At 40.6% G+C, this 24,138-nt stretch overlaps 1 protein-coding gene and 1 long non-coding RNA gene across 2 annotated transcripts; one reads left to right on the top strand and one right to left on the bottom strand.

Annotated features, from left to right (window-relative positions):
• Positions 1–7: 7 nt before the first annotated feature.
• LOC142415326 (uncharacterized) lies at positions 8–11,374 on the top strand. The gene is made up of 3 exons (XR_012777376.1): positions 8–263; positions 10,300–10,372; positions 11,238–11,374. It is a non-coding gene; the product is annotated as an uncharacterized LOC142415326 (long non-coding RNA).
• On the bottom strand, positions 6,369–24,132 carry COMMD5 (COMM domain containing 5). Its single transcript, XM_075513517.1, has 7 exons — positions 23,930–24,132; positions 20,453–20,613; positions 19,295–19,323; positions 15,312–15,362; positions 11,263–11,358; positions 9,345–9,420; positions 6,369–6,900 (listed from the first exon to the last, which is right to left on the bottom strand). The coding sequence occupies exons 1-7, from the start codon at positions 24,093–24,095 to the stop codon at positions 6,799–6,801; spliced, it is 681 nt and encodes a 226-aa protein (XP_075369632.1). The 5' UTR covers positions 24,096–24,132; the 3' UTR covers positions 6,369–6,798.
• Between the last annotated feature and the right edge of the window lie 6 nt (positions 24,133–24,138).

Here is a 24,138-nt window from a genome sequence, read left to right as displayed (position 1 = left end):
CTGCTGCTGTCCGCTGCGGTAGGTCTCGGGCACAGCTGAAATCAGCCGGTGCTCGCCCTCCTTCCCGGCCCGGCTGCGTGTCTCCGCGGGCGCCGTTGGGTTCGGCAAAGCCGGGCACCACATCAGGGCACCCAACTGGGAACCGTTTCCCACCAGGCAGCCCGCTTACACCGTGCTTAAAGTGACGTTTGACCTGCTGGTCTACAGTGACACCACGGCGGGAAACTGAATTCACTCCTGGGTTCGGTGTTTTGGTACCTACGGTAATACAAAAGAAATAGCGGTTCAAGGCGATTTTGAAAAACGAGAATGCCTTTTCCTGCTGGAACTGGAATTTTAAAGGCTGTAGTTACACAGTGAATCGCTCTCTTTAAGCCAATCTGTGTAGTAGTGAAGCTATTTTAATGTCAGGCAATCGCTTTCAGGACAAGTAAGCAGAACATTCGAAGGAAAATGTGGTGTTTATTCGGCCATGCGGTGTGGCATATTGCATACATATACCTGTCCATGCCAGGTTCTAGATAAAAAAGAATGTGCCTTATGATGTATGTTTATTTAAGACCAGCTGTGTTGACTGCTTCAATCTGCGCATTCCCACCAATTTTCATTATATGAAAGGATCGTGCTAGTCGTGCAACTCTTTGTGCTAAATGTAGCCTAGGGAGAACATGACCTGTGCTTCTATAGAATAGAAGCAATTGTTTTAAAAGAAGTTTTCTGATTTTTTTGTTTGTGGTTTTACGCAGATCTGCAGTTATAGTTTCTAGAAATGTCCATGATATATACATACATACATTTTCAAATACTCTAAAAATATAGGGCACTTTTCACACTGTCTTAAAATTCACTGAAGAATTTGAAATTTCTGAGGATATCCAATTACTAATACTATTGGCCTCCTCACGAAGCTCAAGAGAGGGGATGAAGGAATTAATTTCCCATTTCTTACTTACAGAAGTGTCTGGACTCCCCAGCTTAGACTGTGTAAGCTAAGCATGTATTAAGGGACAAGCCCTGCCTATGGGGTTTGAAGGGACAGTACAAAAGATGGAAGAAAGGAGAGGTAACGACTATTATAAGACCTTGTTTAGAGAGGATACTTGAGAAAGTCCAGGTGAACTTAGATTTAAAGTGAAAAACTAATTTAAAGCCACTTAAATTCTGGATCTTAACTCTTAATAATATACACTTTAAATTAATAATGAGGGCTAATTTTGTGATGTTTATGTGTCCATGTGCAGGTAATCCTTAAGCTTATACAGAAAGTCAGACATATACGTGGACACAGAAGCGAGCCATGAGACCCTTCAATTGTCTTTGATTCCTACGATGCTAAGACATTTTGCACCTGCCAAAGATTTGGCCCCTGTCTCTAGGGCTCTTGAATCTTTAAAAAAAAAAAAGAAAGAAAAAGTTCAATTTCTAACCGTTGTTCTTAGGCAAGTCCTTTAATTAGGAAAAGAAAAAGGTTAATTGAATAACCACTAATTTCAGTAATTCTTTCTGCCAGGACTTAAGTCAGACAATAATCCAAAGCGTAGCACAGCCTGCCATCAAATAATTCAAAGAAAGGTGGGACAACTGAAGCACTTAAAATTTTGGTTAAGCAATGCTTCAGAACAGTTAGAAAGAACTAGCATTTGTGCTCAGAAGTATGGGGTTTTCCCACCAGACGCAAGCTTGCTAACACAGACTTCTTGTTTTCCAAACTTCCATGCAAGAAAAACTCATACTATAAAGGAACAAAACCCTTAACAAAAAAAGAGAAAAGAAAGGAAGAACGCTTTCGTGTACCCTTGAGGTCGACAGTTGTCTCTGTTGCAAAACTATAGTCTCGGCAACCCCTCAGTGTGTTATTTTATAACCATTGTCCTGAAAACCACTGTGAGTCAAAGCCTATTCAAGCGAGGGAAAGTGACATAACCACTGGTTACCAGTAGCAATGCAATGACAATCTCTCTATCAGGGATATGCCACCAGTATTTACACAGTTACATAGCAGACACTTAAAGAGGTAAGTCATGGTATAAAGGGAGGGTTTCTAGCAGCACATGAATTCAAGATAGGGAATGGAAATAGATTGTCATAGAAAATGTAATCAGCGTTTGTGCTCTGAGAGGAACTTCCACAGTTTCTATTTACAATGTATGAAAGCATCCGCAGGGCTAGCTGACAGTCTGATCACTTGGGACTGAAATGAGTCTCAAAAAAGCACTGTGAAATGTACTTCTGGGAATTCTCTTACACCAGCAGGGACATGGCTGAAACATTTCAAGAGAAAAGGGCAGCTGCGCTTATGAACTACTCCCGTGGTGGAAGCTGTATGCTTAGGAGGGTCCAGAACACAGACCTTTATCCAAAGCCAGAAAACAGTTAAGACCTTGTCATGGATGGCCTATGGGCAACAACTCTGTGACTTCTTACAGGAGAAAGCAGCTGGCTCTGCCTCTTCTAGTTCCTGGTATGTGTGGTGTTTGGTAAATGTTAGTACTTTGTGGGGTGTGACAGGTACAGAGTGAGCTGTACAGTCACTAACGGCAAAGCATTTTAAAGCCAAGATACTAATTTACCGTTCAAACAACTACAAAATATTTGATTCTGACATCGGGCCTGGCTCTGCAAAGACTTTTAGCAAAAACAGCTGTGAAAATTGAATGTACATAATCAATCTAGATATGCTGGGGTGTTTTTATATAACACCTGAAAGCATGGAGTTTTCATACATTCATACATATATTCATGGATTTGGAGCAGCAGTGGGTCATGAGGTGCACTTGATTAGAAAGCAAAAAAAGAAAAAGCAAAAAAAAAAAAAAAAAAGCAACCCCCTACCTACCTGCATTGTTCATGAGATCAAGAACGGATTTATCCTTCACTTAAACAGAAGAAGTTAAAGCTAGGAGGTGACTCACTCTGCAAAAGCACATCTCCCTTGTATGATTTTTCTACAAAGGGAGGTTTAATTTCTTCCTTTTAATGACAATGAGCACAATACTGATCTTCTTCCAGCAGTTAATGGCTGGCATAACAGGCAGTATGAGAGCATGACTACATTCTTCAGCCTTCTTCTGGAGCTATAATCTGCATCGCACTTTGAGACCACAAAACCAACCAACAAACCTGTTTCTTTCCCCTCTCAAACACAACTAACCCAAGTGTGAATTTCCAACCTGCTAGTCATGCTGACAAAGCTCCTTCTCTACTGGAAGTAGGGATGTGAAAAGTCACATCACAAATACAGCCACAGATGGCATTTTATTTTCAGGTGCTCTGCACACACAGTAATAGTCCATAGGCAAGAACAGATTTGGACTGATGGCCCAGGGAGTCGAGCCAGTTAAAAAAACAAAAAAGAGGGTGGTCTGACCATTACGTCAGGAAGCTGCGCTAACTTACGGTGAGAGAACAGGAAGTGAAGACATGTGAGTTCTGTGTTATTTTGCCACTGAATCTCTGAATGACTTCTGGCAGCTATCTTTAACTCTCCCTTTGCATTCTGCTTGCTGTGACTACTCCTGCATGCACTGGGCATCTCTGCTATTATACACACATGATTTAGATTGAAAACCAATCAAGTTCTATTTTAAATATGTTTTGACACATTAATCTTGAAAGAAAAGGCATAATGTTTCATATACTACAAAGGAAATGAAAGGAAGGGTGTAATGGAGAAATTTATGTTCATATGCCATAGTTAGAAAATCGCTAGAATTAACATTCACAAATACATTATCCAGTTTAAATAAATGCATGGCACCATCAAATAGAGAAAGCAACTGGATCACTGGGGTTTGTTTTTCAGGGAAAACTACCAATAGAACCTGTGAAAGGTCCTTGTTACCTATTGGTCCATGAACAGTGTGTAATAAGAAAAAACCAGTGCCCTTCCCACGCAAACCTCCTACCTTCCTAACTGATGACTGACTAGTGATCAGCTTGACAAGACCTCGGGACCGACAAAGCAAGCATCCCATTCAAGTTGTATCTTTCACTGCGTGATACAGAAATGGGGATTCACAGTGTGTCCTTGAAGCATAACCAAACTTAAGAGTGAGTTGGGTAAAATCATTTCTGTTCAGACATACCCAGATTCTTAGAAGGTTACTTTTGTTCTGTATTGGAATGAAAGGGCTACAGTCAGAAATTCAGTGGAATTCAAATTGCAGAGTATTTTAATTGTGAAGTAAGAAGATAGTTCAGTGTTGAACAAATATTTAACAATTCACCATGAAGTTCTGAGAAACCTAACAACAATGTGAAGGCTGTATTTTATCAAAACTGAGGACCTATCCACTAGCTACTCCCACTAGCCATTTTGGTAACAAATGCTGTTTTACTGGAAAGCTAATCTTCCCAGTAAAACAGCAGGAAGGAGGAAAGCTCAAATTAACTCTTCTTTTAAGTACAGAGGAATGAAAATCCCAAGTGTTTAAGTACCCCTCAGTGTGCATGGTAAACCTCCAATTACAGTAAACTCCTGCTTAAAAAAAACTACTGTGGCAAGACAAACTTGAGACTAAGAGGTCCACCATCCCTTGAGGAGAATGTGAGGAAAACAGGAAGCCTTCCCATTTCTGGAGAACATGGGCAATTGCTGTTACAGGAGAACAACTGAATGAATATATTCTGGCTAGAAGGTAAAGGTATTTATGGATTCTTCCACTCTGACCAGTAAAAAAATACTTTGCAAATCTCTTGATAGCTCATTTTATACCCATGCAGTGTTGCATTTGTCTGAAAAGACTTCACTTACGGTCTCAGTTGAGATACCTTTCCAGTTTGAAACCACGTAAACCTAAACATTCAGAAGGGCAAGGTTATAACAAAGAACATAAGAACGTATGTTCTGTTTCACAGCTTGTGATAATGTAATTCCAGAAAGAAGATGATCAACCTTCACAAAGTAAACCAAAAAGAAAACATCACATTAATGCAATCTGCAGTCCACTTGAAGTTATAGGAGCGAATTCCCCTTTATATGCTTTGGTGCGACCTGAACACGGTAGTTAAGATGCAGCATGGAGCAAATCTGGAAATTATTGATGAGTAGCCTACACAGCAAATGGAACATGCAGCTTTTGAACAGTTTGAAATCATGGCTGATAGGTTTATTTGAAACTACAGGAGACACTCTTGCACAGCTTTTAAAAGCTTTCTGGACCACAGCTATTTAGCTGTCTTTAGATTGGTACGGACTGCTGTCAAAGAAGTCTCCTCTTAAAAAGTATGACAATGAAGTCTTTTTATGGCTGTTGTGATTCTTAAAATCCAAGAGCCCAGTCATCCTTTCCTACACAAACATCTGTGGGAGTGTAAAAGGCCTCCTGAATCCACGATTTTAATTTCAGTAGTTTTCTGCAGGGAGTGACGAAGATAAAGGCAAGTTCTACAATCCCAAAAACTGAAAGAGAGAAGTATGGGTGGTACCACTGAGGTAGAAACCCCAAAAGCAGCTAGAATAAGCCAATGCTTAACAAGGGTAGTGGCATATGCTTTCTATGCTACCTCTGACAGCCAGATAAATCCTATAGTTCTAGGGCCCATGGTCTGTGCTACCTTTGGGCTGTTCCTCACAGCCTCCCTATCTTTGCTGCTGGGGGAAAATGCGTTCAGGCAATGATTGAGGAATGCATCCCTTCTTGGCAAAACTCTTAGGGACATACTTGCGGTCCCACAGCGTTTAAATGAGACTTAAAACATATGCTTCAAGTTAAGGGAGTTCTTCCAAGGTTCACTCATGGAGCAAAGGAGTAACTTAGAATAGAATAAGAGTATTTCAGTTGGAAGGGACCTACAATGATCATCTAGTCCAACTGCCTGCCCACTTCAGGGGCTGCCTGACCAATTCAGGGAACTTCAGCCTATGGTTAACTGATTTCTTGACCTAGGGGCTTGGATATCCTCATACGTGTGACTTTCATCCCAGAGGCTGTATGCAGCCTCCTCATCCTGGGATCTGACTTGCCCTATTAATGAGTATATAGCTGTAGTGGTCTACAAGGTTACTCCCTCCTGCTGTTTGCTATCATTGCAGTGCCAGAGGTTTCTGCCCAGTAATAAGTCAGATTATTCCGTTCACATCAAACATATAGGGCATACACAAACATACATGAAACAAGAGGCAGGCATTTCCAGTTAGAAATCTATGAGATTACTGCTATTTAGCCCATTCTGGTCAACCAGATAGACTTAGATTGCACCTTTCCACTTCTTCAATCCCATGGAAGCTCAGTCAATACTTCTTTCTTGATCCACCGCCTTCCAATTTTCTTCAAAATTAGCCTTTAAATATCCGTAGCTATACCTCAGTCACTTAGTGAGAAGCCAGACAGCAATTTTACTTATGCAAAACTCAAGTTCACATTTGTCATACTAGAGCGCAAGAGTGGTTTTTTAATTTTATTTTTTATTTGAGATATTGCAGAGCTTTCTTATGATACACATTGATAAGGCTTCCGGTAGCAGGCTTTCAAAAATAATTAGAGTGATGAATCATAATCAGAAATAAATGACTCTTACATCTATTAAGACAGTTATTTAAAAAATGTTTTGATGAATCATGCAAAAATGCTTGCAACCAGCATTATACTTTTTCATAGACGTATTTTTTGTTTTTCCTAAGTCTTATGAAAAGAGCTTGTGCTTTTAACACTTGAATCAAAAAAATATTTACAGCAGACATCATAAATGCTACATTGCAGTTCAGAGAGGCAAAGCGGTGATAGTCCCCTGCTTTGCCATTCACAAAACACACTGAGGGTTTCAGATCTGTTCTATAAACTCCCAATTTAAAAGTGTTTAGTCCTGGATCTTCAGTATGCTCCTTTTCTCCAAATCATTCATTTCCTTCAGTATAAGGGCAACATTGTATCTCAGTTCTTGAAACTTTGCAACTGGCACCTGAAACAGAATATTCAGGTTAGAAAACATGAAACTTCTTAGGAACTTGTGACTAGGGCATGCCTATGGGTAGGGAACATTACTTTTTTTTTTTTGGCTTAAGACAAAGGATTTGAGGTTAATAAAATTCATTTAATTGAACTAAATCATCTGGGTGAAAAAGAAGAGGAGTGGGAAAAACCAGAAATAACAGCTCCATAGTACATTTTCTATACTGCCTGATGTGAGAAAGGAAGTACTCCACAATGTAAACTGATGTCTGCTGTGGTGTAAGACAGTCATGGATTGGAAGGCAACATAAAGACACCTGGAAGGTGGTGGACCCTACAGAATTCTCAAGCAACAAATTCCAGATATTCTGCTTGTCCAAGCTTGCAGGAGAAAGGAATTGAGCCTCCAAGCAAGAGACTTGGCAGCAACCTCAAGAGCAAAGAGGACTGGGCACTGTCTATACGTGGAAGGCAAAAGATTTTGGTTAAATATACAAAACATTTTCAGCTGTGCAGGAGACTAATGGACTTTCCTTTACCATTTCAAGCCTGAGAAGCCAAATGGATGGAAATCTATTGTCTGTTAAGACAGAACCACATCTGAGCACAGGCACAGACCGGGTGACACAGATTAACATTAGTGCAGTGCACAAACTTCTTTGACTACATTGAAGACATACAGTTCTTTTGACAGAGTCCCTTGTCATCCTTCTGCCTACTGTAGCACAGATATCAATTATGTGAGAGGAATCCAACATCTGATTTGCATTTTCCATATGCATCAGAAATGCAAAAAAAGGCATCACGTCCTTTTCACTTTTGACATATATACAACAAGACTTGAAATGCTGCAATTCCCATTGCTTTTTAAGAAATCTTAATTGTTAGAGGTCACACTGCAATTAAAAAAACCCAAACCAAACGCAAGAGACCAAAGAGTGTAACTTCTCCCTGTGGCATACACATTTTAAAACTGTTCATAACAGAATTATCTTCTGGACTTACCATCTTACATAAGCCCTGTTAGTTAGCAGGACATTCTGAACGTGTCCGAATGAAAGGAAACTGAAGAGCTGAGGACTGTATTTGCTTGTATATGGTACCTTGAACCAAAACACAGGTTTATCCCAAAGAGCTAACAACTGCAGAAAGACCACTCATCAGATACAGAAATCATGTTTACAGCCAGATCTTTGGCATTCAGATCTAAGCAGCAGCAGCAAAGAGCTGATTCTAAGAGAAGCACATTGTTTGCTACCAGACATCTGCACTTCTGTGCGTACTGGACACCAACACAACTCCAATGCAGAATAGCAAAGGGTCTTCCACAGACTTACAACAAAAAAACCTAAACCCAAACCAAAACAACCAGGAACAATGCCACCAAGACCAAGACTTGACATTACATACCAGGATATAAAACTCCAAATCTAAACAGTAAAGAATATATACTAGTTTTTATTCTCACGAGTGAAACTTACACTGTTGTAAAGGGTTAACCTGAAGTCCATGGCATCATTTAAGTTCCATGGAAGACCTCAAACAGGCCATATGGGATGCTCCGAGCTGGACTGCCCACAGAGGGGTGAATTTGATCTCCTGTGAACTGACAGCCTCAACACTTTGCAAGGTAGCACAGAACTTGTGCCTTCCTCAATAGCTGCCTTCTTGTGAATCATTGTAACAGTAAAATCAGTCCACCTCTTTCAACCCACAGTGCTTTGGTGCGTCCTCCAGACTACTACTAACACATGAACTGAAGCCAAAATCTTTACAGAGTTCTAATGCAACAATGCCTGCTGTGCACTGAATTCCTGTATGTACCACCACATTATTTATAGAACAAATAGCATTCTTTTCAAAGGTTAAAAATATGGAAGAGTTTATGCCATCTTCTGGCAAGCCTTTACGTACAGTGTCACAAATACTGCCACTGACTAATTCTGAGGTAAAAAGCAAAGAGGTTTTTTTACTTTCTTTCTAGCAGCAAGAACTGTACTGAAGAAAAAGAATAAAACTACCTCTGCCACAGAAGAGAACGTTACCATTCTCTACCCAATGCAGGAGGTTTAGAAGTGTATCATACATTACATAAACTACCCCAGTAGTTTTTCTGCCCTCAAGAGACACCATCAAGTCTGAAGGTTACAGTTGATAACAAACCCATAATTTTTAACCAAACCAGATATTATGCAACAGTGCTTTTCGGTAATTAATATTCTTCTAACAAATGAGTTTTCAGCAAAATGTGTGTAGGAACAAGGTATGAAATGATTTTGGTTGGCGTTTCATTATATATTGTATGCAGCTACACGGAACGTGAAGGATTCCAAAGCAAACCAACCAATGATAATGCATTGTTTACAAAAGCTTTAATATCTTAAATAGTAATTCAACTTCCTAAAAAGAACTTCAAGTGGTTTCTTTTTTATTTATTATGGCAATCAGACTTACTTCAAAGCGATGAGCTGTCCCATCTGAAAGCTTCATCATCATTAGAATGGATGGTTGAAGCGCACGGGCCAGTGAACTGAAATTATTTACATTATTAGTATTACAACAATAGACATCAGCAGTGTGATGAATACAGCATTGCACATTAACAATTTAAGATGTTCATGTAGGCTTTACATAGGATATGAGTAATTTCAATCAGAGAGTCCTGTACCTGACTGGCTGGAAACTCATGAACATAGGAGACCTGTCCAATTTACCTCAGTATTAAGACTAAAAATTTTTTTAATAGTTTAGTAACTGCAAGTTTAGGAGCATTTTCATTTTACACAATAATCAGTTTAGTGAAACTATGATAGGGATAAAAGCTGACCAAGTACTGCTAATAATAATGCACCGTTTTTTTACACAGTTTACCATGTTGCCTTAATCCTTTCCATCCCTTTATGCTTTCAACTGCCATCTTATTTGCGGAATCAAGCTCTTCCAGTCTTCATCCTAAATTTGTGGGTTGTTATTTTATTTGATGACCCAAAGAGGGGAAATGAGTCATTCTTGTGCAGCTTCCATCAACTGATGTTGCCAAAGCCTGCTCAGGTACTGACAGGCGTTACAGCCAGAAACCATACCTCTTTGCAGAGGCTGTTGCTGGATGATAAACAAGAAATCCCAGGGGGGAGGTTGACTGGAAAGGAAAATAAAAGGAAGGAAAATAGACAAGGATAATGTATTGCTCCTGTGTTGTTTGGAAAACAAATCATAGGATTTGTCTGCAGCTTGCAAGCATTGTGCCTGAGGATGTTTATCTGTACATTTTGCTCTCTTATAGGTACAGATTTTTTCTGCATAGTGATATCTGTGTGGTGCTTACAGCACTGCTCATCTGAGAGTCACCTGAACCAGTAGCTTGCGGTCACTGCAATTTTCACTTAGGAGCCTTTTTTCTTGATTTCAGGAAGACGATCCCTGATTACCCATGGGTGTCTCAACTATGGCAGCAAAGAGACTGCACTCTCCCTCGGATGCAGGTATTCATGAATGCAATATGAAGTCACTCATGCTAACAATTTATGCTACTGACAAATACTGGATCACCTTCCAATTCCTTTCACCCTGGTCTGTCTTGGTTAGAACTAGACAAAGACCAGGAACAGCAGAGACAACAGGTTTCTGTTTCTTTCTGGCTCTAGCCAAAGATCCATCCTCCAGCTGCCTCTGCTGTGGCAGATGGCAAGAAGCTATTCACTGCAGGCACAGGCAGGATGAACACAAAGGCCTTTACTCCTGTTTTGTGAAAGAAACTAGGAGGAAGATCAATGACCAATTGCATAACTATGGCAGTGTAAAGGTGCTGTTCTGAAGCTTCTCTTTGTAGAATCTACAGCAGACTGTACAGGTGATGGAAAGCCATTTTATTTAACATGTGCAACATACAAATGATAGTCTACTTGAGAAGTTGAATAGATGATTTCCCTCCCCTGCTCCAGTGAAACCGAGAGCTTGGCTGGCTGCATGGGGCTCAATCCATCTAATTTATTCCTTCATCTCTGAGGACCTGTGGAGTTGTATCAGCTCCATTAAGTTTCAAAATATTGAAAGAGAGACTGAAACTTTGAGTGAAATGTTTCTAGCACAGAGGTTTTAGAGATCAAAACAAATAAGGAGCCTAAAAAGTATCATTAGTAGAAGATGAAGGCAGCAGCCTGTTGGCAGGTCCACGTTAAAAGCAGTAACCTGTGTATAAACTGACTTCTACACTTCAGAAACCCCCCCCCCCATCTCTTTCCATTTAATGCTACGTGCCAATCCCTAACAGCAAGATACATTTTAACATTGTTGACATTTTTAAGCAGCACAAGAAGTGAGTTTAACCTTGGGCAAAATAATTTCTAGGGTCATGCAGGATTCTCTTTTATACCTTGTGGATATAGCTACGTCCACTCTCCACTTGAAGTCCTGGACACTTGGCAGCCTACTTCGTTGTATCAGAGCTGTGCCTTCGGAAGCAGGACGCCTACAGAGTAAATCAGAAATGGGAGACTGAAATGCAAATTAATAAAAGAAACAACAATCTAAAGAGAAAATAAGATTCCTCAGAACAAACCTGTCCGGAACTTGTTTCTCTCCTACATCTATCCTCATTTAGAGAGGTCTGAATGAGTGGAGGTTTTGTGTATTTAAGACAGCTGTGCTCTGATTACCCATTTTTCCCATGCTTAACTATGGTCCATGTTAAAAAAAGAGACCAAGGGACTCTGTGTAATTCCAGTAAACTGATGTCACTATAAAGTTTAGTAAGAGTCATTGTGGTGGCTGGCATATCTATTATTTCAATTATACGCAACTGTGAGGCATAGAAAGGGATCTGCAATTATATCTTTACCTTCATGCAGATCCAACAGGAACAAGCAAGCAGGAATGAGGCAAATGACTTGAGCAAAAAAGCTGGAATAAGGTCACTGTGCTCCTTCAGCAGAAAGCATCTAGTATCGGTGAGCAGCAATGTTTTAAAATATAATAATATTAGAGCATACTTTGAAGCATACTTTAAAAAGGTATCACACAGTGGTTCTTGCTAATCCAACACAATTTACAAACTCTAAGTTCCTTACATAATGTTCACTGCCAACCCCAGCACAACCTTTAAGATTTCTGTCTAGCCAAGGACTTCATTTATTACTCATATTGCAGGAAGAATCAGGCTGATCAAGCCTCAGTTTATTTCTGTGAGGAAATACAGTTGACAGTGATTAAACTTCAGATGGTTGACAATCTTTAAAATTTTAACAGCACCTTAAGCTCTGGGTAAGTAAACAAGCCAAATATGATACAAAGACATAACAACCACCCATTTTTAGATATATATGCAGAAATATCTTCAGAATGAGGTCACTCAGCTGGTCCATTCAGAAGTTAGTCTGGACTTCGTGTTACTTACTTTTTTTTTTTTTTTGCTAAGCATCCCATGTTAAGCATCCCAGGATAAGAAACATTACATCCTTTATCCATGGTGCTAGACATAATCTAATTACAGACTTTACATCAGAAAGGAATCCTCTCTGAACATATCAAGGACTGTAGGAATAATAGTCTAACACCCCTACTCAGATTCTTCTGTGCAAGTTAGCTGGTGCCTTTAGAAACTGCCCAGAAAGATTAATGATTTGGTAAGGTACACAGGACTGACAGGCTGAGATCCTCCAGTACTCTTGCATTTAGCAAAGGCAATATAAGAAATAATTTATCCTTTTTTGGGGTGGGGGTAGGTGTTGTCAGAAGTGACACACATTCCTCATAGTATGGTAAAGCAGAAAAAAGAGCAGAAAAAATAGATCAGCTGGTTTTTACTCACTGTCAACTACTGGATAGGAAGTAGGTCACCACAGCTGGCTGCAACCATGAGGAGCTGGAGTCTAGAATGGTCATTAGCAGGATTAAACAATAAGAACAGGCCTTTCCCTCAGTGGCGAGCTGCTGCTAGAGTATTGCTTAATTTGGGGAATGCCTAAAAATAGGCACACTGCTACCACTTCCTTAAGACACACTAACTCCCATCAATAGAAGATAGTCCATTCAGTGCAGCACCAGCATTTTGGGGGAAGAGTAGAGAAAACAGGAGGATGTTCTAGTTAGTGGTGGTGGGAAAGGTCAGCAATGCCCAAACAGAGGTGAAGCTTCTGAATATTGTTAATCTATGGCATTTCTGTGGCCAAACCACAAAAGCTTTAGTTCTGGTCAGGACTGCACTTCAGTACCATTCCCTCAGAAGGAGTCACGGCTTTTATAGCTTAATTTAAGCTTCTGTCAGCACCTTCCCAGCTTGGACAAGATCACAACTGGAACGGCAAGAATCCTGTAAGGATGACAGAATGTGCATAGTGGCCAACATACATACAGAAATTATACAGGCCATTAATCAAGCCATTGATTTCTAAGAGGAATAGCAAAATGGAGCAGAAAAGACTCAATGGAACTTATATCCAAAACCTATAGGCTATAATTACGTTTTGTAAACACTCTGTGCCAACAGTTGCAATATACTGTCAGCACATAGTGCAGAAGGCAGAAGTTAGAACAAGTAAAGCACCATGGATCAGCTAGAGACCATCCAAATTATACGTGGAAAGGATGATATACCTGGTGACAAGAACATCATCTGCCAAAGGAACAACAGAAGAGCACTCGAAAATGAAAGATTAGAGAATTTAGAGAAGCAGCTGACCTAACAATATCAAAACTAAAGGCAAATTCTGGATGGTTGCCTTTGCACATAACAAGACATGCCTACCAGGCCATGAACAGGGAGAATGAATAAATTGGTATGTGTGAAATGCTGACAAATGGCACACAGAAAGCACCCTCCTGGTAGAAACTAAAGCTATGCTATTTAAAAAAAAATGCAGTACATTTATTATAAACATTCAGAGAAGGGGAAGTTAGGATTATCCTTTCCCTTAAAAAAAAAGTTTTAATTCCATGCAGTGATTTGATGGTGTCAGTGTGGCAAGTTTTTCTTTCCTTTCAGTCTATATAGCTTGATGGAACTGTGGGGACACAGAAATACAAATGTCAAATTTCCAGTACTTCAGAGCTGTTGTTTAGTGAACAAAATTGCAAAAATAGGATAAGATGCCAGGAAAAGTATTAAAAATGGATTTTTCTGGGTTATCTAGCTCATACTGAATTTTTGATCAGATGCTAATACTTCTCTTACCATCACAATCATATATATTTACAACTCAATAAGCATATGTATGATTCAGTGTTACATTTAAGATTATAAAAGCAGATCTGTCTAGAAATCAAATCTGAGGTGCTCTTCTCTGGTCTCAAAACACAGAGCAAGATTACACTGGATAATCACAGCTTTCAAAAGGAGAAAAAGCTAAATTTTCCAGCATCGTGATTTCACAGTAGAAAACAGACAATCATGCATGCTTCAAATGACATCTAAATTTATCTTCTTTCTCCACTGCAAACAATATTTCCACTTTGCAACCATGAATTTTGCATTCTTAACACCTATAATTCAAACAGAAGAGCAACGAAAAGATGAGAAGGCTGAATTTATTTTTACTCCCAGAACCTTTAGCGTTAAGCCAAGATCTTAACCAAGGAAATGAAAAATATTTTTAACTTTAGTAGCAGCGTTCAGACCCTTGTGAGGGTAACTGAAATACCACAACTATGATTATCAGGATTCCATGGAGAATATCTGGAGCAGCGTTGGGTTAGTGATGCTATGTGCTGAGTGACCTCAAGTTTCAAGGAGGAAAGTTTTGCATATGCAAAAAGTTCAAGCAATTTCTAGATGTAGAATAAGCTAAATATGGTTGACCAGAGAACCATATAGAAAAAAGGAATCCGTAGAACGGAAAAAAGACATAGGCTGTTCAAGAAGTTCTTGATTTAGTACTTTCTCTGGAGCTACTGAGGTATACTACTTAGAAAATTAATTACAGCTAGCAGAGCACTTGATATCTCATACATGTCATCAAGTCACCCAGTGTGAATTCCCAATTCAGCTGTACATTAAGACTTGATTAAATGCTATCTGAGAAAGCTTCCACGAACCACAGCATGTAGAAGGCATATGTAGCTTGCCTCTCAACAAAGCAAGTCTTTCACTTTTGCTCTAACTTGCAATGATAATGATTATAAAAATGCTTAATTCTGCAATGCATTTTTTATCTGTAGGTATTGATGCACCTTACAGAGCCTATAGAACATTATAAAAACTGATGATGGTGATCACAGAAAAATTGAAAATTGGCATGAAAGCTACTTACCGCATAGATAGCCATACATGATGGGTATCATGTTATGTTGAATCAAAATAATGGAACAAATCTTGTTCTCATTAATTTAAAGAATTTTGCTGTTCCTTCAATAGGCCTGGGATTTTTGTCAGCAGAGCTCTGTGCAACCCTGCTGGTTGCACAATGCATGATACATGAAGATACTAACCTGTTACCAAAGACTATACTGGAAAAGTCCATGATGAAATCTTCTGGTATCCTTAAAGAGAAGAGCAATACAAAATAGTTATGTGTTTTGTAACCACAAATATATGGCTTTAGCTAAAAAAAAAAAATCTATTATAGAACACAAAAAATGTGTCAACAGTTTCCATCTTCCATTGCTTAAAATTGCCATCAGCTCTTATGTAAGCACTTCAGTATTGATTCAGTCTAGGCTCTCAAAAGGACAGCCTATGTTTTTATATCAAGAACCCTGAAAACTGTATTACATCTTCCTGTTCTACCTAGTAGGGCAACAGTGAGTTTCAAAAGAACCCAGTATTTGCTTAACTTCTCAGTATTTGCAGTAAAGTCAAGAAAAGTTTTACTGATGGCTCTGACAAGTGCAGAAGGCAGGCCAGCAATGCATGCTTTCAAAAATCCCAAACCTACACATTTCATTACACTTTCACCTGAAGTATAATGAAAAGACAGAATGGATTGCTCCCTCAAAAGTAAAAACAGAGGCCCTTGTAGGTAAGATTACTTACAAAAAGGGCATATCTAACGTGGGGAGGACAAGCATAAAATTGATGGGGACCATGAGAACTGGTCGAATAGACTAACTCACACTCCATCCACCCTATGCCTCTCCACTACTTTACCATTCCTCCAATGCTGTTGTTGCCTTACAAACAAGCTGCTGTTGATTTTCAGTTCAATATATCAGGCAGTGAATTGCAAAGACTGCAGAGCAAACACTATCCATTCAGCTGCCTTTGCCAAGGGACAGTAACCTCCTACAGAGAGGCAGGTTGGGCAAGTGGGAGGAGTAACTACTTCTGCTGCCTCAGTTAAATCCAGCACTCGACATGAATCAGTGCCCAGAGACATTACTCACCAGTGGCTTGAGATACACAGCGGTATGTCAAAGAAAAATCAAAGCAAACAAGGAAGTTACCTGTCCTAAAGGGCTTACAGTGTCTAATGAGGGGAAAAAAAAAACCCAACTCATCAACGCACACAGTGGGAAGATGAAACAGCAGTTACTAGAGCTTGAATCCTTAATGGAAGAAGTGGGTTTAAAACAAATTAAATGGTGCTTGGATAAAACTGAATTCATATTAGCAAGGTAGTTATCTGAGGCAAACTGGGAAGTGAGGAGGAGGGACTAGACAGTGCTTTTTTGGCTGCATGTGTCTTTCCTTCTTTCAGAAGAGACAAGACTATTTCTGCAGACATTACTTATACTTTCCACGCAAGTGTATCACTTAACCCATCCTGATGATGACCCAATATCCTCTGTATGTACTGGAATAGCTGGAGATAGGGGGTTGTAATATGATTACTATGATACCTATCACAATACTTGCTCGACTGTAAGAAGCATTGCGAAAGCAAAACAGAAGCATTAATGCTACTTTTGAGCTTGCATTATTTTTGCTGTGCAGTTAATGATTTTGCTGAAAATTCTGTTCCTGGCTCAAGCAGCTTACACAAGGCCAGTCACACACTAGGCAGATCAGACACAGAACATGGCACAGCTCAGGCCTGAGCTACAGATGGCAATTTTCAAAGGAACATTCTGAGGAAGGGACTCAAGGGGCAAGGAAGAAGGTGTGAGGATGTCTCCATCCCATGTTATTGGCCTGAGCCATAATCAACCTGAGAGGGGAGGGAAAAAATAGCACCCACAATTTATAGCGAATTTATTCTCACTGGCTCAGCCAGTCAGGCCAAGAAATAGGGGATATAGAATGGCAACCCTGTGAAACCAACAGTACTGATCTAATTAATCAGAAGTGGGCATGTCTCCCAGCCTCTCTCTCCACCAAAACTAGAAGCCAAGACCAGCTGCATCACCAGGAAATTGAGAATTACAAGACTTTATATGGGTGGAATTAGTCCAATCTTCAGCTTCACTGAAGGAAACAAAATAGAATGCAGGAGAGGTGAAAAAAGGTAACCTGGCCCAGAGCTCAAACCTTTTAAAAGAAGACACAACAAAAAAAATGGGAAATAAGCAATTTTTCTGCCTTAAAATGTAAAATACCTGCCCAAACACTGGGTGCCAATAATGCCAAGACACTGCTTGTGTCATCTGCAATCAATTACATGTGTTCTTCATGCACATGATCACAGGATGACCCACAGGAGTCACTGCAGAAGGATAAATGTCTGAATGTAATTATCAGGTGCCTTAAAAATGAGCAGGTATTTCATCTCCAAACCCAAGTGCATTGGATAGGAAATGACATTTCCCATAGGAATCGAAGATGCTAAAGGTGCTACCAAATTTACTAAGTATCATAGTTTGAGAGTAGAATAAGTTATTTAGTCTTCTAAAAGTTCAGCCACAAGGTGGAGAGTGCTACTCACAGGAAAAAAGACTGTCAGAGATGGAAGTTAGGAAGAGTCCCAATAATGTCAGAATCATTGGAGCATAGCAGCAACGAGCAGCACATAAAACATACAAGTCTGCAAGCAACACAAATGCAGTTACCTGAACTATTGCCACTATATCAGTCATGTTAACCAGAACAACAAGATATAAAAGATTTATCAAGATATAAAAGATATAAAAAAGATCATCCAGACTGAAAAGTGTCTTCATAGTTCCATGAATAAACCATAAAGTGAGAAGAAAAAACCCCAACTACAAAAGTGTAAGCCATTAAAGTGTGGTCAAATGACAAGGACAGGGGCCTGGGAGTCTGTATTTCTAGATAAAGCCAGTGTACACCGCCAGCCCAGCCAACGACTTCTGGCACTCCTGTATACCAACCTTTTCCACTGCTCAATAGAGGAATATTCACCCACCCTCAAAGAACTTGGCATGAAGCTTTTAGTGCTCTTCATTATTCCTTAACCATACCAAACACATTCCATGTGCACCTCAAACAACACCAACTCCCACCAGGTCAAGAGCAATTAATCAGTTTCTTACTGACCTACTCTAACCTGGGTGTGAACTCCATGACCTGGCAGAGGAAGCAGCTTGCATTTTAGTTCACAAGACAAAAGGCAGGTCAAACGCCAGCACCAAGCTGCAGACAAAATTGTATCAACTAGCAAGGCACCTTTCATCATGGCCCCAATACACCTTTCACCAATGACACCCTGATTACATGTCTAAATCTGCAACTTTAATTTGCCTGAAGTTGCTCATGAAGTAACTTATGACTGCAGAACAAAGTCTGAGGAGAAAGCCAGTTGGCAGGTTAACAGATAAATGAGTATGAAAAAAGACAAGATTTAGAAAAACATCTATCTGTTTCTCCTAGGTAGCAATCAGAATGCTAAGAATTATGGGAAATTAGCATCTTAAAATAATTGAGTCTTGGTGCAGAGGTTTCTCTACAGATGAAAACATCAACTGTTGTTACTCTCATTGCTACTGAATATGGAAATAAGGGAAAACCTATAAAGACTATTAGTATCTGATGTCTAGCTTTTAGGATATGAACTTCTGTTCAGAGATACTCTGAACAGACTAATACAGATGACTAAGTCTGTAACAAATGTTATGCTTTCTTCGGTAATGCGCAGGAGAGATTGTAGCTGAACAAGGTGGTAGATTTCATGAGTGTTGTATCACTGGCCTTTCAAAGAAGAAAAAAAGTAGGGCAGTTTCTTAGCATCTGAAATGTTTGGTAAGACAGTGGTAACATGTTAAAAAATACTGCAGGGCAAGGTGGGGATGGCAGAGAGAAGGTCACTCACATTTGCATAACCTACATTACGGACTAAATTAGACCAATGTCCCCAGCATGTGAAATTTACTGCTCATGCTCAGTGCTAAATCAAGTCTTACACAACACCTGTTTTTTTTCCTCTGGCTTCACATGACATTCGGCAAGAGATCTAGTATGTGTTATTTACAGGTAATTTTTATACCAACTTTGTTGTGTACAAAAGTTGATTTGGGGACATAATTACATAAAAGTTATGAAAAAACAAACATTAAAAAACAGGCATAAACAGGCATACCTGAGCTCCTTTAGGTCTTCCTTAAAAACCTAGAAAGATAAGGAAGGTGAAATTTTACAGGATGTAGTCTTGAAAGATCATTTCTTACCTAGTGAATTAATAGTGGTTACTTGCTTGGCATCTCTCCCCAAAAGTTTTAGTCTTGAGTGCCAGTAGTTTTGAAATGACAGGTTACATATTAAGAATTTCCGGAAGCGTTTAATCAAGTTGTGAGAAATTAATTTTAAAGACCTAAATCTCTCGGAAGCCTTTATTTTTGAAAACAACATCCCTGACATTTCTTTTCTCTCTAACATATTCTTCTTTTATAGTAATTATGTGCCCTTATACTCAAATATGTTTTGCAGTAACTTGTTTAAGCTATGACAACAGAAAGGAAGTGGCAAAAGATAAGCTCTGAATTCTAAAAGCATACTTTCACTATGTTTCCTGCAATATATGAGCTTTCCCAGTATGCCTGGGTAAATGTGAAAACAGTATCTTAAACAAGAAAGAGGGGCTGGAAGCCCAGAAGTGGTTTGCTCACATAAATATAAAATGAGAAAAGAAAAAACATAAGGAAGAGTAACATGAAAAAGGAGAGAAAATAGCCATGAAGCAGGAATAGGGGTTGGGAACATGGCAGATGTATACATATTCACACAGAACATCCATAGCATAAGCAGAAATAGCACTTTCTCCCAGTTTCCACTATATTGTTCTGGCCACAAGACCTTCCTTCCTCTATGGCAGAAGTATGAAGAAAGGCAAACAAATATGAGAAATTGTAAGTGTGGACAAAATGAGCGGTATGTGTGAACACACAGTTAGGGTAGGAGAGAGAGTTGATGCCAATGAAATAACACTTTGCAATGGTTTCTTCTGGGGTTTTAAATTAAGAGTGAAAACAAACATGCACAGTAAAACAAGATGCTGAAGCAGAAAAAGATACAGGAATCTCTTTCCCAAAGCTTAAATGCTCCTCCAAAAAGCTCGCTGTAAGTCTACTCAACAAGTAAAATAATAAGCTCTAGATTTTTAACAGTTTCTTCCAACCACTTTAACTTGGAGCAACATTTTTATGTGCAGCTCCCCACCCTGGCAAAGAGGGTTTAGGTGGTAACTTGCGTCTGACCCAGCTTTTAACTTATTGGGACCACAAGGACTCCCAGAACTTACTTCTTGTTTGAAAGTTGATAAGGGGAGTCTCAACGCTTCTCGGAGAAGGGTATACATGCCAGAAATGAGGAAAGCAAGCTGCTCTTCTGAGAGATTAGTGCTTTCTGCAATCACCTTGACAGATTCCTTGCAGTCTTTTCCTTCCAATGCATTAACAGTGACTGTGAATAAGAAAGCAAAGCAAGATCCCTTTAAAAAGAGGAAGACCTGGAGACCGTGAACGTTAACATAAACATGTGTATGATTTTACTTGACTTAAGGTACTGACATTTTTCCTGATGTGAAACTGTCACTTCAGGTCTCTGTAAATACATCTGACCATCCACCACCACAGGTCAGTCTCACAACACTTTACCAAGAGAACTTCAATGGATTAAGCTTTTGCATTGTAAAATTGAAGATGTTTTCACTGTTGACATTTGTTCCTGTGGGATAATGCAAAAAAGATAAAAAATTTCATTGCTCATGAGTTCAAATCCAACTTGAGCTTCTATCAACAAACTTGTTCACATCAGAAGTCTGCTTACAGCTTAATTACACTTCTGATACCCAGGATAAGAGAGGATTGAGAGAGTAAACAATTCAACACTGTTCTCCAATGTTTCACATAATTAATTTATCTTGCAATGTCAGCAGAGGCTAAGGACTAAATGAGCAAGGAGAAAACTAAACCTTCAAGTCTTGTAGTTTGCACAACTGGTGATAGTACAGACTTTAAAGGAAAGTACTGTTAACCCACGTAGCAATATTATACACTAATAACTGGTGTGGGTTTATTTCAGTCTTCATCATGCACTTATTCCTCCTTTCTCCATATATGCACTGGCTTATATAAATTTCTGTTGTCATGTCAGCCTCTGTCCTGCACTCTGATCAGTCCGGATGGACTGCTGGAGCCACAGCAAGTCCCACTGTGGATAAAAAAAAGATTACTGACACAATCCCATTGCAGGATTGGGGCATTAGATTAGTAATTTATAATGAGCCATACTTAGTGCTGTGAATAAAATATGAAAAGTTAAAAATGGCCAGCAAGTGTTACTGAAAGCCAAACACTAAGAGATTAGCTTAACACTAAAGTTGGAAAAAAAAAAAAAAAAGAAGAGTTTGAATCAAAATGCTAGTCTTCCTTTTGGTATTAGGTGAGTTCCACTGGCTACTGTCTTTTAATTCTGAATAAATTCTCTTTGCTTTTCACATTTTTAAATGCACACCACATTCAGTGGTGAGTCCTGGATCATTCATGTGGCTGACTGAATTAGTCTGGCACTATCTGCACAGCAGATTTCGCACAGAGTAGCTAGGATGTGCAAGGTGCTAATACCAAGCTTTCCACGCTGTCTGAAAAAGGCTCTGCTCTGTGACAACAAAACTGTCTTTGAGAAAAGTATTTACTGGAAAGGCCAAATACAGATCAGCACTGAGGCCTGTCTACTAGATCACGGGCAGAGCAGGAAACACATTGCTGTCTACTTACCTACGTAAATACAACTTTGATCTGTCTCTTCAAAGAACAAGAGGTTGCTTATAGCTTTTAACTAGACAAGTTTAATGACAATATTGGTCTTCTTTCTGTTGACCAACCCTAATAACTGGTTAAAAATCTATGTCTTCTTTTATAACCTACTTGCATTACCCTAGAATACAAGATTTTTTACTCAGTATAGCTCAGGGAACTCAGAAATATCAGCTGTACCAATATTTCCAACAGTCCGTCTACGGGAGAAAAAAAAGAATAACCCCAAAACATCTCAAGAAAATCTCACTGCTGGGTCACTTGCTTCTAGTCGAAGATGCCCACAGTCTCAAACTTGAACTTGCAGTTTAGCAGAGCCTGCAATAACACTGGCTGGATAACCCTGAGATAATGGTATATGCAGTTCTTACATCATGAACTGAGCAGGCATATGACGCAGTATCTCATTTTTTATATTAGCTATTACTTAGCAATAGAGCAACAGCCTCAAAAAGCTAACTTGGTGCCAGTGCCAGAGCAATTTAGATACACTCTGTTGAAATCCATCATGTCTTCAAAGACTACTAAACCTGTAAAGGAAAAACCGCTCTCCTGCAAGCGTTAATCACAGACCCGCACGACCAGAAGACGACTGGAGATTCCTGCCAGCTCTGCACGATGTGGAGGCTGTCTCCATCTGCTCTGGGGGACACGGGCGCTTGGGCGAATCAGCGCGGTGGGGTTACCCGCCCTGCCTTCAGATGGTTTAGAAGGACTGTTTGCTCCCCCTACAGTAGGAAGCATTTATTGCACACCTAAATGTAGGCGATAACTTACACAGAAATTAAACCCAGATGGGGCTTAGGAGACGGCCAGGCTTCCTGGCACTGGTATAACTTTCCGGTCTCCGCTGCCCCTGCACTAGCCAGCAAGTATAGTTCAACATCTGTACTTACTTTTGTCCCAAATGCCTCTGCCTACACATAGCTTTATCGCTTTCAATTATTGTAAAGAAACCCTGGATGCATTGCTCCATTTCTGACACTGTGCAGCAACACTTTTAAAGAAAAAACAGCTACCAGATGCTTGGAGTCCTTGTTGACTCAAATCAGGAAGAGAAAGCCTGAAAGGAAGTTAGCTGAGAGAACTTGCGTGTAAGTTCGCAGCACTATGCTGTGCTGTGCAGCAGTTGGTCTCCTCTCAGCTGGCCACAAACAAGCTGTTCCTTTGCTCTGCTAATCAACTCTTCTCTTCGATTGTTCTGTGGTTATTTTGCATACAATAATTTACTCGACTGAGTAACTCTGATTTCGGTGGTCAAAGGAGCCTTGAGAAAATCTTAGGTCCTGTCTTGCCTCACCACAGGGAGCAGCCTCAGAGACAAAAGTCAAACAGGCAGAGCATTTTCAAGCTTACAGCCCCAGCTTCAGTAAGACACCCGCATTTTGAGGTTCCTTTATTTTCTCCTGCACGTTACGGGAATACCCATGGGGTCTCCAATACCCATGGGGTCTCCAACTTTTGTGTGCCCTACGCAATCTGACAGTGACTCGACCACTGCCTCTGGAACCGAGGGGTGAGAGAGGAATGATTTTAACAGCGGTGAGTGTGAGTTTGGGGGCCATCCATAGCTGCAAAAGTCCGTACCTCATTCTCACGGATTTTACAGAATTTTAGAACAACCAAGAAACCCCGTCATTGTATTTAACCCTCAGCTTTAGCTTCCCGCTGGGAAAAGCAACGGGAAGCGTCCCAGGACAGCTGCAGCCCTGCCCACGCAGGGCAGAAGAGAGCAGACCCCCCAGCCGCCCCTGCCTTCCTCGGAGGATCCACGGCTTCCTCGAGGAACGCGGCGCCTGCCCGCCGGCTCTGGCTGGGTCACCCGCTCCTAGCAGAAGACACCTCTGCGGCGGGCCGGCGAGGGCCCCTCCCGCGCCCACACCACGCGGAGGGCGGCGGGGAGCCCCGGGGCAGGGCGAGCCCCGGCTGCGCGCCGAGGGCAGGCCACGCTCGGGCCCTACCTTTGAGGAGCCGCCGGAAGGTCTCCTTGCCCACGTCCTGCACGCCCCGGGCCATGGCCTCCACCTCGGCCGGCACCCGCGGCCCCAGGAAGCCGCCGCCGCGGCTCCCGCCGCTCTCGCCGTGCCCGTAGGCCGCCCCCGCGGCCTTGCCCGCCGCCGCCGCCATGGCAGCGCGGCCCCGCCTGGCGCTGACGCATCGCCCCACGCGC

Source organism: Mycteria americana, chromosome 10 (genome assembly GCF_035582795.1).
Source record: "Mycteria americana isolate JAX WOST 10 ecotype Jacksonville Zoo and Gardens chromosome 10, USCA_MyAme_1.0, whole genome shotgun sequence".
Classification (NCBI taxonomy): domain Eukaryota; kingdom Metazoa; phylum Chordata; class Aves; order Ciconiiformes; family Ciconiidae; genus Mycteria; species Mycteria americana.
The sequence above is the reverse complement of the archived record's forward strand: the minus strand, read 5'-3'. Positions and strand labels throughout refer to the sequence as shown.

Bases quoted from the DNA above. Each gene is read 5' to 3' on its own strand.
- COMMD5 (XM_075513517.1), bottom strand. From the start codon at position 24,095: ATGGCGGCGGCGGCGGGCAAGGCCGCGGGGGCGGCCTACGGGCACGGC. The intron at 19,324-20,452 runs GTAAGTTCTGGG...TTATCTTTCTAG, and splicing joins TATCAACTTTCAAACAAGAA to GTTTTTAAGGAAGACCTAAA. The intron at 11,359-15,311 runs GTTAGTATCTTC...TTTACTCTGTAG, and splicing joins AGTATAGTCTTTGGTAACAG to GCGTCCTGCTTCCGAAGGCA.